Source organism: Pterocles gutturalis, unplaced genomic scaffold (assembly GCF_000699245.1).
Source record: "Pterocles gutturalis isolate BGI_N339 unplaced genomic scaffold, ASM69924v1 scaffold1100, whole genome shotgun sequence".
In the NCBI taxonomy this organism is placed as follows: domain Eukaryota; kingdom Metazoa; phylum Chordata; class Aves; order Pterocliformes; family Pteroclidae; genus Pterocles; species Pterocles gutturalis.
In genome coordinates, this window is record NW_010137917.1 from 1,326 (window position 1) to 15,195 (window position 13,870).

Genomic DNA, 13,870 nt, shown 5'->3' on the forward strand with positions numbered 1-13,870 from the left:
TTTTCTTGTCTTTTGGGTTTGCCTGTGAAATGTGCTTTTCCCATGGGAACACTTGTTTTGCTTTCTTCCATTTCATAGTTCTGTGTAATGAACAGCTCTAGGAAGGGGTTAAAAACAAATGGTGGCACAAGAAAATATATATTAAAAAAAAAAAGTGTGGCACATAACGATTATTTAGCAATGGCTACTGTGTAACATTTAACTAGGAAATCTGAGCTGACACTAACAATCTGGCAGGGCAGTCTGCTCACCATTTAGTAGTTGAGTAATCTGTGAACTACTGTAAGAATTTAATTTGTGGTTCAGTATGTTCTAATGGAAATATAGAGGACAATAGCCTCTCGGTCTTTAGTGTTTGTAACGTGAACAGTGATCAGAGTGTAACTTGTAATGTTCAGAATTAATGAGTCGGTCACTTCCAGACTTGGGATAGTATCTGAAAAACCACTGCATTTTTGAAAAGTAAAATAGGGAAGACTTTTTACTTGCCTCCATATTTCTGAGCCTGCAGATTACCCTTGAAACATGCCTTCAGTGTTTGCTCCCTGAAAACAAGGACTGCAAACTACCTGGGCATGGGGTGGAAAAAGGAAACAGTTCTTACATTGACTGGATCAGACTGACCCTGCAGTTGTCTAAAGCACCTTTGTATTGAAGTAGAGTATTGAGAAATGTGTTGTATTCTGTTCTGCCTCATCATCTCTGACAGTTTTGCTTCTTTTAGACTGTTTGCTCATGCTGGTGTACAAGGATAAATCTGAACGAGCAAAAGGGCATAAGGAGAGAAGCAGCGTGACCTTAGAAGACATCTGTGGCTTGGATCCTGGGCTCTCCTACGAGGGCTTGAATCATACACTTGCAATCATCTGTCTCTCTCAAGTTGTGATGCTGGGATTTGAGAACAAGGAAACAATGTATGCGTGGGATGTACGAATCCGCTACAGTTTGGGGGAAGGTAACTTTTGTCTTCTCACTTTTTTTTTTTTGGGGGGGGGGGGGGGCAAAAAACATTTTTTTTTTTTTGGGGGGGGGGGGGGGGGACAAAAAGCAAAGAAAAGCATAGCTAAAATGCAAATGTAAAAGTACAGTTAAGGAAAAGACTCATTTGAGAATGAAGAGACTGATCTTCCTCTTACGTCTTAAAGCAGGTGTCCCTTATGATAGGTTTTGATTACTGTGAGAGCTCTTAACTGAGTTCTTGTTTTTGGCACTGAAAGTGTGTAGCTTTGAAGCAAAGTGATCAGACTTCTACTTCTGGTCCTGCTATTTACTTGGGGATTTTGACAACAGGATTCAGAGGGAACCTGAATTAAGAGAAGCAGACTCCTGAGTAGAACTTGGCTAGTTCAATCCCAGTTTTCTGAGCTGTCTACTAGGTGTTGCACTGATAATGCTTATTGCTGCTAGTGTCCCCTTTCAGAAAGAGACATCTTGCAATAAGGAGTGTCATCAGACACAGTCTTTCCAGCTAACTTCTCTCTTTTACATCCTTTTATTTTCTTGGTTATCAGCTCTGAAATGTACAGTGGTGATCAAGGAGTGATAATATTGGTAATCCATAGTATCTGTCTTATGTTTGTTTAGTCATAACTAGAGAAGGAGGGTAGGTGTGTGGGAGACACACATTAGCCATCTTAATCATTTATTACATATGCTGTGCCATCTGTTGCATTTGTGGACTCGTTTCTTTGCAGTACATACATAGAAAGATGGCCTGGGAATTTTACAGTAATAAAATGTAGAAGTATCAGAAGAGGGATGTATGGATGTACCACTTGAAGCTGTCAAATACAACAGCTTCAGTTGCATCAGGGGAAAGGTTAGAGGGGGTTTCTGAACAATACAGACATGAGTAGCTGGTGTAGTTGGTACACTTTGATGTAGCTGCATTGCATTCTGGTTCTATTTCTTTAGTAGATTTGGGGTCTATGTACAGCATAGACTTTGCCTAAAACCTGAAGGAGATTTTAATTTGACACGGTAGGTCTGTTTTTTATGATTTTGCACTGGTGCAGTGCTGGGATGGGAGAGAGTATTTAATCTCAGTCTAGGTGTGAGGGTTATGGTTGTGATAGGAGGAAATGCAGAAGCAGCGAAGAGGTGTGTGGTGTGTTTTTTTTTTTTTAACGGAAAGCTGTGAGTGAGGTAGGAATAGAGCCTGTTGGATGATGATATGTGCAGCCATGGAGTAAAGATGGAGTGGGAGAGAATGTGTGTGGATGTGAAGAAATTAAGAAGTAAGAAAACAAGTAAAATTGGTTGAACTGTCAATAATTTGTAGGATGTTCATTGCAAAAAAAAGCTTAGGGGAAGGAGGATAGACCTGGGTATAGAAATTTTTTTCAGGATTTTTATCTTTCAGCAAGTTCAGTTAGGAGAAAGAAGTCCAATTAAAGTGGATCTTGTTTGCCTAGACAGAAAAGAGTGGAGATTTAGATAAAGGGAGGATGATGACTGGTGTTTTTTTTGTTTTTTTTTTTAAAGCGTAGTAGGGGTGCCTTTGTGTGCTTTGGGAGTAAGGTGGCTGGATGATAAAAATAGACTATGGACAGATGACCTCAGAGTCTGGGAAGCAAAAAAAAAAAAAAAAGTAAAAGGAGTTGATGATGTTCTTGAATGAGGACCACAGAACAGACACATTTGCACTGCGGTTCTCAGTGTTTTCTTTCCATTTTTAGCAGATGAAGTGGATGCGATTCCTGGAATAAAAGAAACAGCATTAGAGAAAACAGTGGAATTAAGTGAGTTGAAGCATAGGTCAGGTGTGAGAGCAGTGCTTAAGACCGCAACTCATTCTGAGGAGGGTGGCATACTGCAGGTCAGTGAATAACTGAAGAGGAAAAGATTAGCTAAAGGAAATGAGGAAATTAAATAGTACCTTTTACTCATGAGTATATTCAGTTCTGTATAAATTTTTTTTTTTTTCCAGAGAAGAAGTAGATGGCTGGGGAGATTTTTAGAAAAAAAATTCTAATTTACCAAGAAAGCAGCATATTGCAAAATCTTCATGTCCAGATCTGTTTTGTCCTTTGTTTTGGTTTTGTTCAGATTTGGATATGTTGTGTGTTTTTGTGTTTTTTTTTTTTTTTTTTAACAGTGGTCTAGAATCTGAGTTGCAGCTCTTTGTTTTCAGCAGCTGTTGTGACTTGCAGCTGATTGTGTGGAGACTGTGCTCCATTCCTCATTTATGAGGCAGAAAGAACCCTGATGCTTCTGCTCCCATGGTTTAATTGCCAGCAAAGTAGTGGGCAGAGTTAACTGGGCAGAGGGGTCCAAATGATAGTCAAGATTCCTTCCTGCATGTTTATTCATCAAATGGTTTTAGTATTTTTTTCATAGTTTGTTTGAACAGGTTGTGTAACAACTGCGTGCCCAAAAGGGGAGATCGTGTGACTATTGATTTGCTCCCTAGCAGTACTACTGGCAGAGCTGTAAGTGGAGCTGTGGTTAGTTAGATCTATGTCTGTCTCCTTGCACATTGCACTGGAATGACTTTGTGGCTAATTCTGCTGGAGCCTTAGGGAACTTACCAAATGCACGTCATAGATGAGGAGTTGACTTACAGCTAAGATGGGAACTAAGAATATAGCAAGTATTTAGATGAGAAGCAAGACTCGGATGTAGCTGAAATCCGTGATGCTTGAAGAAGCATAGGCAAGAAACAGAGAAGAGTGGTTTGTAAGAAGTGAGACTACTTGGAAGTTACCCTGTAGATTTCATAGGCAGGTAGCTGTTTGTATGATCTCTGATGGATAACCAAAAGTTAAATCTATATACTTCTTGATAAATGCTCCACTTCTGACTGGAAATGTAAGAGTCCTGATGCTTCTCTGTGCCAAGATAGACTTCCACCCCCTGCCTTGTCTAATCACAAGATAAAGAAAACTAGAGGAGTAGTGGAGGTCAAAGCTGTTTGAGAATTAGGGGCTTGCTCACTTAAATTGCTCTCTTAGAGACACTGTGAGATTTGAGCCCTTAAAGTGCTCCCAATAGCTTATTATTCAGAATGAAACAGCTCTGGAGGAGAAGATGGGAGACTAGCCTAGAACAGTTGCTGCTTTAGGTAAGGACCCTTGCAATACAGGGGGTACTGGAGTTGGGTTTTGAACCTGAAATTTGTAAACTTGAATGAGACAGATGTTTCCTTTTTTCCCCCCACTCTTTTGAAGCTTAGGCTGTGAAATATGAAGAATTAACTGACATCTAAGAATGTTTATTACCTATGAACCACTTAATTTTCCTAGTCACTTTAAATGTCTGGGCATCTGCCATCACGAAATCCCAAAAGATTCACAAAGGTGGGGAACAGTAATTTTCACCATTTTCACTTCTGGGGAAGGAGTGACGAAGGTTATTAAAGGCTGCAAACGAGTCAGTGACAGAGCTCTGGTTGGAACTTGCCTACTGACTTGAGCCTTGGCTTGCATGCACATAGGAAAGGAGAGGCACAAACTGTCTAGAGGAGGGGACAGGAAGAAACACATGTAGTGATGTGGGGATGGAAGAGGTAATTGAAGTGTGGGCTGGATAACTGATTAATTTGAGATAAGGAGTAGCCTGGAAGTCTTAGGATAAATTGATGTAGCATTACAACTTAATAATTTGTAGCATTAAGCCAAGATATGTTTGTGTGTGTGGTTTTTTTTTGTTGTTTTTTTTTTTGTTTGTTTGGTTTTTTTTTTACAATCCTACTAGCGTAATGAGCTTATAGCTGCTCACATGGAGCTGGTAGGGTTCTACTTAGAGTATTTACGCTAGAGCCTCATGGTGTGGGCAGGAGTTGGTCCACATATCATAGCAGAACAGAATGACTTATGTAACATAAGTCATGGTACTGTACCTCTATTTTCTGTAGTAATTTTTTTTTTCTTCCTTATCTGATAGTTCATAGATTTCAAGTTTTTGTAGCGCCTGGCACTAAACTAGAGAGTGGGCCTGCTACCCTGCATTTCTGCAATGACATTCTCGTCCTTGTAAAAGACCTTCCTCCTAGTGTCATGGGGCAATGGAAGCTCTCAGATCTGCGTCGGTATGGAGCTGTCCCAAATGGATTCATCTTTGAAGGGGGTACCAGGTGCGGCTTCTGTAAGTACAAATGGAACCTGTCTTCTAAAAGTCATTTGAAACCTTTTGTAGAAATGTAAATGCTAGTCTCATTCAAAGTGGAGATTGCGGAACCAGCTGTGCTGCTTTGTCATACAGGCAGCCTCATATCAGAGGGTCTGTTCTACTGAGTAGATTTCTGCAGGCTTCAACCCTGGTGTTCAGTAAAAATGTGACTATGTGGAGTACTGACTGAACATCGCCCCGTGGCTCTCCAGAAGATGTTTAGTCAACTGTTGCTATTGGACACAGAGGAAAAATAAGGTAATGAAATATTATGGCTTGAGTCATACAAAAGATAAGGCAAAAGGTTTTAATGTTGAGATTATTAAATTATGATTAATTATTTTGTTGTTTGCAAGGGAAAATGATAACGGAGCTTTGACGTTTCAGGCGGCATCAAGGCTCTCATTGTGTAAATGCTAATGTCTAAGTCCTGTACAGAACTTCTAGCTCCTAAAAGCTAGGAACTTCTGTCTCTTCCCTTCCCTGTCAGTAGCTTTGTCACTTTATGGGACCACAAGATTCGTGGGGTCAAAATGAAAGGAAGCAAGCTAGCTGAAGGTAGTTTCTGTGGTCTTCTAGCTAAGATGCACCTTTTGATGGGGAGAAATCTCTTGTTCCGATATCCGTTTTACGACTTCTCACATTCTCACTTCAGATAAAATGCAAAGCTCCTATGCAAGAACTGAAAAGGAAAGATAATTAATGCACTGATATAATATCATATATGTCATTAGAAAACATAACGTTTTAACTTCAAAAGCAGAGTTTGAAGCCATGCTGAACTGATGATCTATGAGTGCAAGTTGGGTATGCATATCGGATGTGCAGTTGTTTAACTTGCGTACTGAAATGTGATAATAATTACATTCTTCAATTACCAAACTGAAAAAGTGGAAGGTTTCAGAGCCTATCCAAATCCAAAGATATTCTGTTTTGGGATTTTTTGGTAAAATTTGGGGAGGAAGGGGGAATAAATTATTTTGACTGTTTTACTCTAGGGAGGGGTTTTCGTTTTGTCTATTGAAAAGTAGTGAGCTGAGTTACAAAGATGGTAAGTATGGACTCAACTGTCATATCCTGATTCCTGATATAAGACACTTATTTTCAATGTGGAATATTCTGGTCTGGTTCAAATCTTTCCCTGCCTTTCCTAGAGGTGTGGTTTAGGCTGTGAGCTAGATAACTGGTTATAGAGTATAAGGGGGAGTCAGTACGGTCACCTTTTCCCTTTCTTTTGTAGATAGTGGGATTGACTGAGGCTAAACTTGAATCTGCAGCTTAGTGTAAATCTGCCAACACCTGCAGTTTTGGTTTGAACAGGTTTTTTTTTCCATGAAGAATAAATTGTTCATTCCTGTCTCTGTATGCAAGTACCACTTCAAATGCAAGCTGGACTTCTTATAAATGTGTGCACTGGTATGCTGACGTAATTTGGGTCCGCTTTTTGAATTATTAACTGAAAATAGAAAACTTAATTTTGAACTAAAAACTTTGGAATGCTTACAGGGAGAAAATTTCCCAAAGTTGAACCACAGTGTGTCTTCTCTCTTTTAAAATGCTGCTGCTCTTTCTGAAAAACTTGGGTAGAGTACTAGTTTTTTGAACTAATGAAATCTGTAGTAATTTAACTATGGAAAACTTACATTAAAAAAAAAAAGTAGGGAAGTAGGGAGCTGAAGTAGAAATGCTAAGCAGTCTTTAAGTAAGATTAGCAGTGAGTAGGTACAATACACAGATCATAAAAATTAGCAATGTAATTCCTCTGATGAGGAATATGACTTAACTGTTTGAGTAATTAGTAGCCCTGAGGCTCTCTAGGCAAGCAGAGCATCTATAATTTTTATTGATGAAGAGGTGCAGTAGCACTGTGATATATTGGATTTGGTTTTTCCCTTGAATCTTAATGCAGATGCTTCAAAGGAAGAAGACTTTCTTACTAATAAGGGCTTCAAATAATGGCTTGGTTTTTGGAGTATATAGTTTGCAAATGGAGTACCTGTGAACTCCAAGCATGTGTTTTGTGCAGACTTTCATTAGAATATGGAAGGAGACAAAATAATATTCTGAGGGCTATCCAAATGTAGAAATGACTATCATAAAATAATGATGGATGCCAGGACTTACATTGCTGTTTAAAAAAAAAAAAAAGAACAAAACTACCAATCCCAATTTTTTTTTTCTTTCATGCTTTTTCTAGAAGGACTGACAGCACTGACTGACAAAGCATTTGTAACACACGTTGTCTGAAGAGTCCATTTCTCTAGATGTACCGCAGTTTTGAGAGGGACATTGTGGTAGGGTATAAAGAACAGACATTTAGGACTCCTTAGTGAATGTGATTTTTATGATAATGTTGATGAATGGATATGACTTCAGTTCTGGCTTTCATTCTTGAAAGCATAAATGTAAGGGGTATTTGCAGATCAAAATGAAATGTGCTGACTTATTTATCACCCATTCTGTGTGGAAGGATCTTTCTTTAGTGACCGCCCAAACTAAAGAATCTAGAAAATGCCTGGTTTGCTACTGGAACTGAGTACTTTGCCTGCTTATTTGTGCAGACTGTCTTCACAGAATCATAGAATCATTTAGGTTGAAAAAGACCCTTAAGGTCATAGAGTCCAACCATTAACCTAACACTACCAAGTCCACCACTAAACCATGTCCCCAGGCTCCATGTCTACACATCTTTTAAATACCTCCAGGGATGGTGACTCCACCACTTCCCTGGGCAGCCTGTTCCAGTGCTTGACAACCCTTTTGGTGAAGAATTTTTTCCTAATATCTGATCTAAACCTCCCCTGGTACAACCTGATCCTGTTTCCTCTTGTCCTATCCCTTGTTACTTTGGAAAAGAGACTGACACCCACCTCGCTACAACCTCCTTTCAGGCAGTTGTAGAGAGTGATAAGGTCTCCCCTGAGTCTCCCAAGCTAAACAACCCAGTTCCCTCAGCTGCTCCTCACAGGACTTGTTCTCTAGACCTTTCACCAGCTTCACTGCCCTTCGTTGGGCACCCTCCAGCACCTCAATGTCTTTCTTGTAGTGAGGTACCAAGAACCAAACACATTAGAGGAACAAGCTGGAAAAAAGGAGCCTCTCACTTTCCTAAGTTACCAGCTCGATTAGTGCGCACTGGTTAAAATGACCAGTTGCCAGGAGAATCTTGACTTGGAGGTCAGTGTTAAAAAAATCTAGTAGGGTAATAAAAGAGCATGTTAATGCTGTGAGAATTCAGGCTCTCCAATGTTCAAGTACTTCAGGATTAGCTTCCAGAGCCTAGCTTGAAGCTGACTCATGTTTTCTAGTAGCATTTCCTGTAAGAGAGGAACTTGTAGGACCCTAGGTGCCCTTTGAAAGAACAGTTGATACTGCTGCTGATAGTTGCAAGATAAGCAGGAGTATGTCTGTGATCTTTTTGATATTTTGATGAAATTAGGTGCTGCTTCCATTCTTTCTTTCTAAGACTTCTGCAACTGGCTCTTAAAAATAATTCTGAAATAGTGGAAGTGGCTACCAGCATATCTGGAAGGGCCAAAAGAGAAGAGGAGGGGGGAGTTTGAAAATTAGAAGCAATTGAGGTGGTACTGGGGCAACATCTGGAATTTATTGAAAGATTCTGGGTTGTGTAGATTAAAACTTATTTTAATGTGCAGATATGGTTCTTTTGCTGTTTCCTACTTAGGCCTACTGCAGACAACAAACATTGTTCTTTTTAGTAGTCATGCCTATTTCTTAGTTGTCAATAATAGGAACACCCATTGTCATTTTCACCAGAGAGAAGAGCAGCCTGAGCCATGCAGCCTGAGATACTTTCTAAAGGGGGTTGTTCGAGGCTAGGGTTGAGACATACTGGTTGGACTGCATGATGAACTGACATGCCGTGGTTCTTACCTGTCCTGCACCTAAAAGACTCAAGGCTCTAGCATTGTCTGGCACCTGTTAGGAGTAACAATTCATGGGAAGGGACTGACTCTCCTCCCTGCTTTCACACACAGTACAGAGATTTAAGGAATTTTCGGTTATTGTGTGTTTTCAGGGTGCTTGATTTGCTTTTTAATATGATGAATTAAAATAAAACATTAGCAATATTTAATAATACTTAGAAATTTTGTGAAATTGGCAACTTTTCTTGAACATTTGAGAGACTGTACAACGCTTTACTGCTGACTGCCACAGAGGACTGTCGTAGTGTTTCAGTCTTGTGCGAGTGGTTGCAGGCTGCTTTTCATGAAGTCTCTTATCCCATGGAGTGAGTGAGTGAGTGAGCTCCTCAGTCTAGTAAGCAGCTGCATGGTATTGCAGTGATGCATACCACATATTCCTTGACTTACAAATGCTTGTGTGCCAAACCTGTTCCAACACAACTGAGATGTGTAATATCTAGTAACGAATTTCTCATCTTTCTTAAGAAATCAGAAAATAAATGTAATGGCTGGCTTTTATGTATGCTTTTAAAACATAACTTAGTTAAGCCTTACCTATTCATTCATCTTACGTGATGTCTTTTGCAAGCACCCCCAGACTACTTCTTTGCCTTGCAATCTAGTTCTACCTAACAAAACAAGAAAGAAAACATTTTCTGTGAGAGTCAATCAGAAATTATGGTGATCATGTGCATAACAGAATCTACAAAGCAATATTTTATGCATATGTGTGTAGCAGATTTGTACCTGTGCACATGTGTATACACTGTTTGCACTAGTTACATAAAGCCTGTCACGTTTGTTTTTGGGATTTCCAAATGTGAGTTCTTTGCAGAAATCATCCTTTGAGTTAAGCAGCCAGCTCACATGCACACATCTGCTTTTTTATTTCCATTACAGTCACAGGCTTGTTGAGCCTCTTAGGATTTTAAGTAAGATTCTTGACAATAGTGATAAAAGAACAAAGTGGTCCAGATGCAGTCTTTTTGTACAAAAATATTTGAGGAATTTGTCTTCCTGAATGGCAACATGGATGTGTAGGATTCTGCTGAATTATCAAGCCATGTATTATATCACTGTGCTTGAGATATGAATGTCCTCTGTTATGTTTTCTCTATACCCTGCTTGCTTATTGTGCATGGGGTGGGAAGGTTATGTGTTCAGAGTCCAGTAAAGCCTTGTGTTGCCCTGCTCCCTCAAGAAAGGCATGTCTTCTGGCATCAGTGTGATTCATGGGGGAAGAGTCATACCATCTAAGATTAGGCAAACTGATTTCCCTAGGCTCCCTCTACTCCATGGGGGGAGGAGAAGGCGGCTCAAAGAAAGAGCTGAATTTCAAATAATTCCTGAATATGCACTTTGCATCCAGCTCTTTCTAATATAGAGTTCTCTGACTCTTTAGTGTCTCTTGGAGAGGTGAAATGGGACAAGACTGTGAATGAGTCACCACCAGAAACTTCCATACCAGTCAGACTGCATGATTAGTGTTGTAATTGCCTAGATGGTCTTTGATACAGAAGCCAGGTTGTATATATGTGCAATGAGGAAACGAGGGACAAACCTGTTTTTAAAAACAGTGATAAGAAACAGTAGTATAGAAGTGCAGAGTTAAGTAGGCTTTACTCTAGTTTATGTTTCATGAACTAGTGGGTGTTCATCTTTTCAGTTGCTTAAACATAGCTTAGTGTTTTAATATTTGTCTATCCACAGTCTCAAGTAATACGTTTGAGACCTTGTCTCTAGAATGATTGGCAAGCCAACCCTTAAATACAAATGTAACTTCTACCAGCGAGTGAATTATAATTCCAGTTGAATTTATAGCAGCTCACCAAATGAAATAAACTGCATCAGGAACAGGATTTCTGTTTCTTTGGCTGGAGAAGTTTTAATCAGTAAGATCTGAAGAGGGACAAATGTGTTGGAGTGACAAGTTATATAGATGGTGCTAGCAATGCTGTCTTGAATAGATTTAAGCTGAGCAGGCAGAGACTTAGATGTGTCATAAATTAAGAAAAACAAGAGTGTGGACCAGAATATGCTTTTCCTAGAGTGGTCAGTTTACTGCTTACTGTCTATATCTAATTTACTAAAATAGTTGATTTGGTTTGTAGTCTACTCTTTATTATCCCCTTTGTTTGAATCCTTTGTCAAGCAGTCAAAAGTGCATTCATTGCTTAAGTGAAATGTCAATATCCTGTTGAATATGGCAGGGCATATATGTGGGAAGTGATGGAAATGCGTACGTTCTGGCCAAGATCAGCTCTGCTGCTTTAAGTATAATTTTCAAAAATACATATGCAACTCAGACGTGGCTAGACACTTGCAGAAGTCAAACTTATGTTTAGATTAGGGCCCCAAGTCTGTAGGAAAGTAATATGCAGAACCCTGCTGCAGGTCCAAGATTTGGTATTGTGGTTTTCCAGTGTGCGTGGCTCTGGTGAACTGTGAGCACTTCTTCAAGGCTTGTATACTAATTTCTTTTCCTTTTGTGTCTGGTTATTGTATTTTTTTTTCCTGACATCACTGATTACTGCGGTGGTCTTTTGACTGATGTTTTAAGATCATCAAAGAGGTCAGATAGACTCTTTTTTTTTTTTTTTTGTTTTGTTTTCTGATGTAAGATTTGGACTGACAATTCTCAAATAAAATGTTCTGCGGAGAACTTCTAGTCTTGTGTGCTGTCCATGTAGCCATATGTCATGCAGCTCAGACCTTGTTTGTTTATTTAGTGATTCTTATTCTAATTTTGCTTGGGGCTATTCTTAATGAATGGAAAGCAAAATATCAGAATAGAGCAAAGGGTAAAGATCTGATGACAACCTGTGGAGTCGTGTTACGTTCTGTTAATAATAGACACATAGGACTTAGTCTAGGAAAATGTATAATATAATCCAGCAATATAACCAAATCTTAATTCATTGGGGTATAACAAGCTGCTCTTGGTTAAAACTGAGTAAAAGTAGAATTAACTTGATTCGTTTTGATGAAAGCACTTTCAGTATCCTTGACACTTGCATAGCTAAGATTTGATCTACAAAATTTTAGGGGTAAATAAGAATAAAAGACCCAGACAGCTGTTGAGCATATGGCTTGTATTTTGACCTTGCTCTAATTGCCTGAATCTCAGAAAATTAGCATAAATTGTTAGGTAGCTATTGCATTTATGTGTATGTTTGTGATATGGTCTGTGTGTGCTGACCTGAACTTCTTTTTATTTCTTTTCTCTGGAGAAATGTCTTGTTTATTTCTTTTCATGGCTTGCACTTAATACTCTTTTGATTGATAAATTATAAATAGGTTCAGCTAAATATATTTCAAATGTATCCAAGTGAAAAACACATATTTATGTTGTGCTTTCTTGCAGGGGCTGGTGTTTTTTTCCTTTCTTGTGCTGAAGGAGAGCAGATCAGCTTTCTATTCGACTGTATTGTCCGTGGCATCTCCCCGACGAAAGGCCCTTTTGGTTTGCGTCCAGTCCTACCAGGTTAATATAGGAAGTATAGAGTAATCGAGCAAAGTAGGAACTTGCTATGTCTAGCATTTATTGCTGTGCTTGTAAGAACAGCTTGCAGATACTAAGGGTGTAGAAAGTGCAAAGTGGGTTTTCATTCTGAAGTGTCACAGTACAGATTTATCAGTTGAATGTACCCAGTTTCCCCCTGCTGCTCTGGCTCATTCCTATTTCTGGTGATGTTGCTAACTTTAGCCTTCTCTTATTTAACAGTACTAAAATATGGGAATTTGAATTGAAAGGAGCCCTAACCTTTAGTTTTAAACTTACACAGTTCAACTTGGATCCATGTCTGCCTTACTATTTTGATAGTTTAATGGGAAATTAACTTCTAGGGCATTTTGAGTTTATCCAGAACATTTAGTCTTGCCAACCTTAGAAGACTGTGTCAGGCCTCACATCACATTTCAGTTTTGCATTTGAGCTTCTTTTCTGATGTGCAAGTATTAAATTACTCTTCCTATTTTGTGGTAAATGCTGCATGTGCTATAATGTTCAGAAAGGAAATTAGATGGCATCATAGTAAGCCCTGTTGCCTTTTGACTTTAGCAGATGAAGAAATACAATATTGAGTCAGAATGACTGTGCCAAACAGTGCAAAACTGTGGAATTGAGATTGCAGAAAAATGTCTGTGAATTGGCAGTGGGATATAGTGGGAATAGGCTGCAACAATGTTGAAGGATGAGGAGGGATTTGTGGGAAATACTTAAGGTTTCTGTTTAAGTGTTATGCAGTTAATAGGTGTTTGACAGGGTTTTATTGCTGTTATAAGACTAAGATTGCAGGATGGAAATGCGATGGAAAATATTAGATCTGGATGTGAAACTTGTGAAAATAAATTATGAAAAGTTAGTTAAGGTAAATGCAGAAGACACAAGGCTCAGTTCATCTCTTCTTTCCCATAGTTGTAACACTAAAGAAAAAAATAAAATAATCAGCAGAATAGTGGGCAATGAAACCTAATTTTTCATATATGATAATCTGTGTTTGCATTCACCTAAGTGGAGTGTTAAAAAAAAAAAGCAAACAACAAAAAGCCAACAACAGAAACCCAAATACCAGTGCCCATACTTAAAGCTTTGCTATTGAAGACATACTTTTCTGCATATTTGAAACAGTATTACACATATACAGCTCCTAAATCTCTCATTTAATAAAAATTTATGTCCAGAAAAATTAAGCCTAGAGGCAACTAGTTTGTTTTTTTGTTTAGTTATTATTTTTTAAATTTTAATTTAAAATGACACATTCTTTGAAAAATCTTTTTTTTAGAAGCATGTAGAAATAAATCTGCTTTCCCATCTTTGTTAGCAGCTCTGGCGT

The 13,870-nt window shown here is 38.7% G+C and overlaps 1 protein-coding gene across 1 annotated transcript in view; it reads left to right on the plus strand.

The window, feature by feature from the left end:
• Positions 1-724: 724 nt before the first annotated feature.
• Positions 725-13,870, plus strand: part of DOK7 (docking protein 7) — a gene marked incomplete at its 5' end in the record, with an annotated part of 60,528 nt that continues 47,382 nt past the window's right edge. The window contains 3 exons of the mRNA XM_010082743.1: positions 725-955; positions 4,885-5,085; positions 12,400-12,519. Coding sequence (XP_010081045.1) covers positions 725-955; positions 4,885-5,085; positions 12,400-12,519 — 552 coding nt within the window. The remainder of the gene's footprint in view (positions 956-4,884; positions 5,086-12,399; positions 12,520-13,870) is intronic.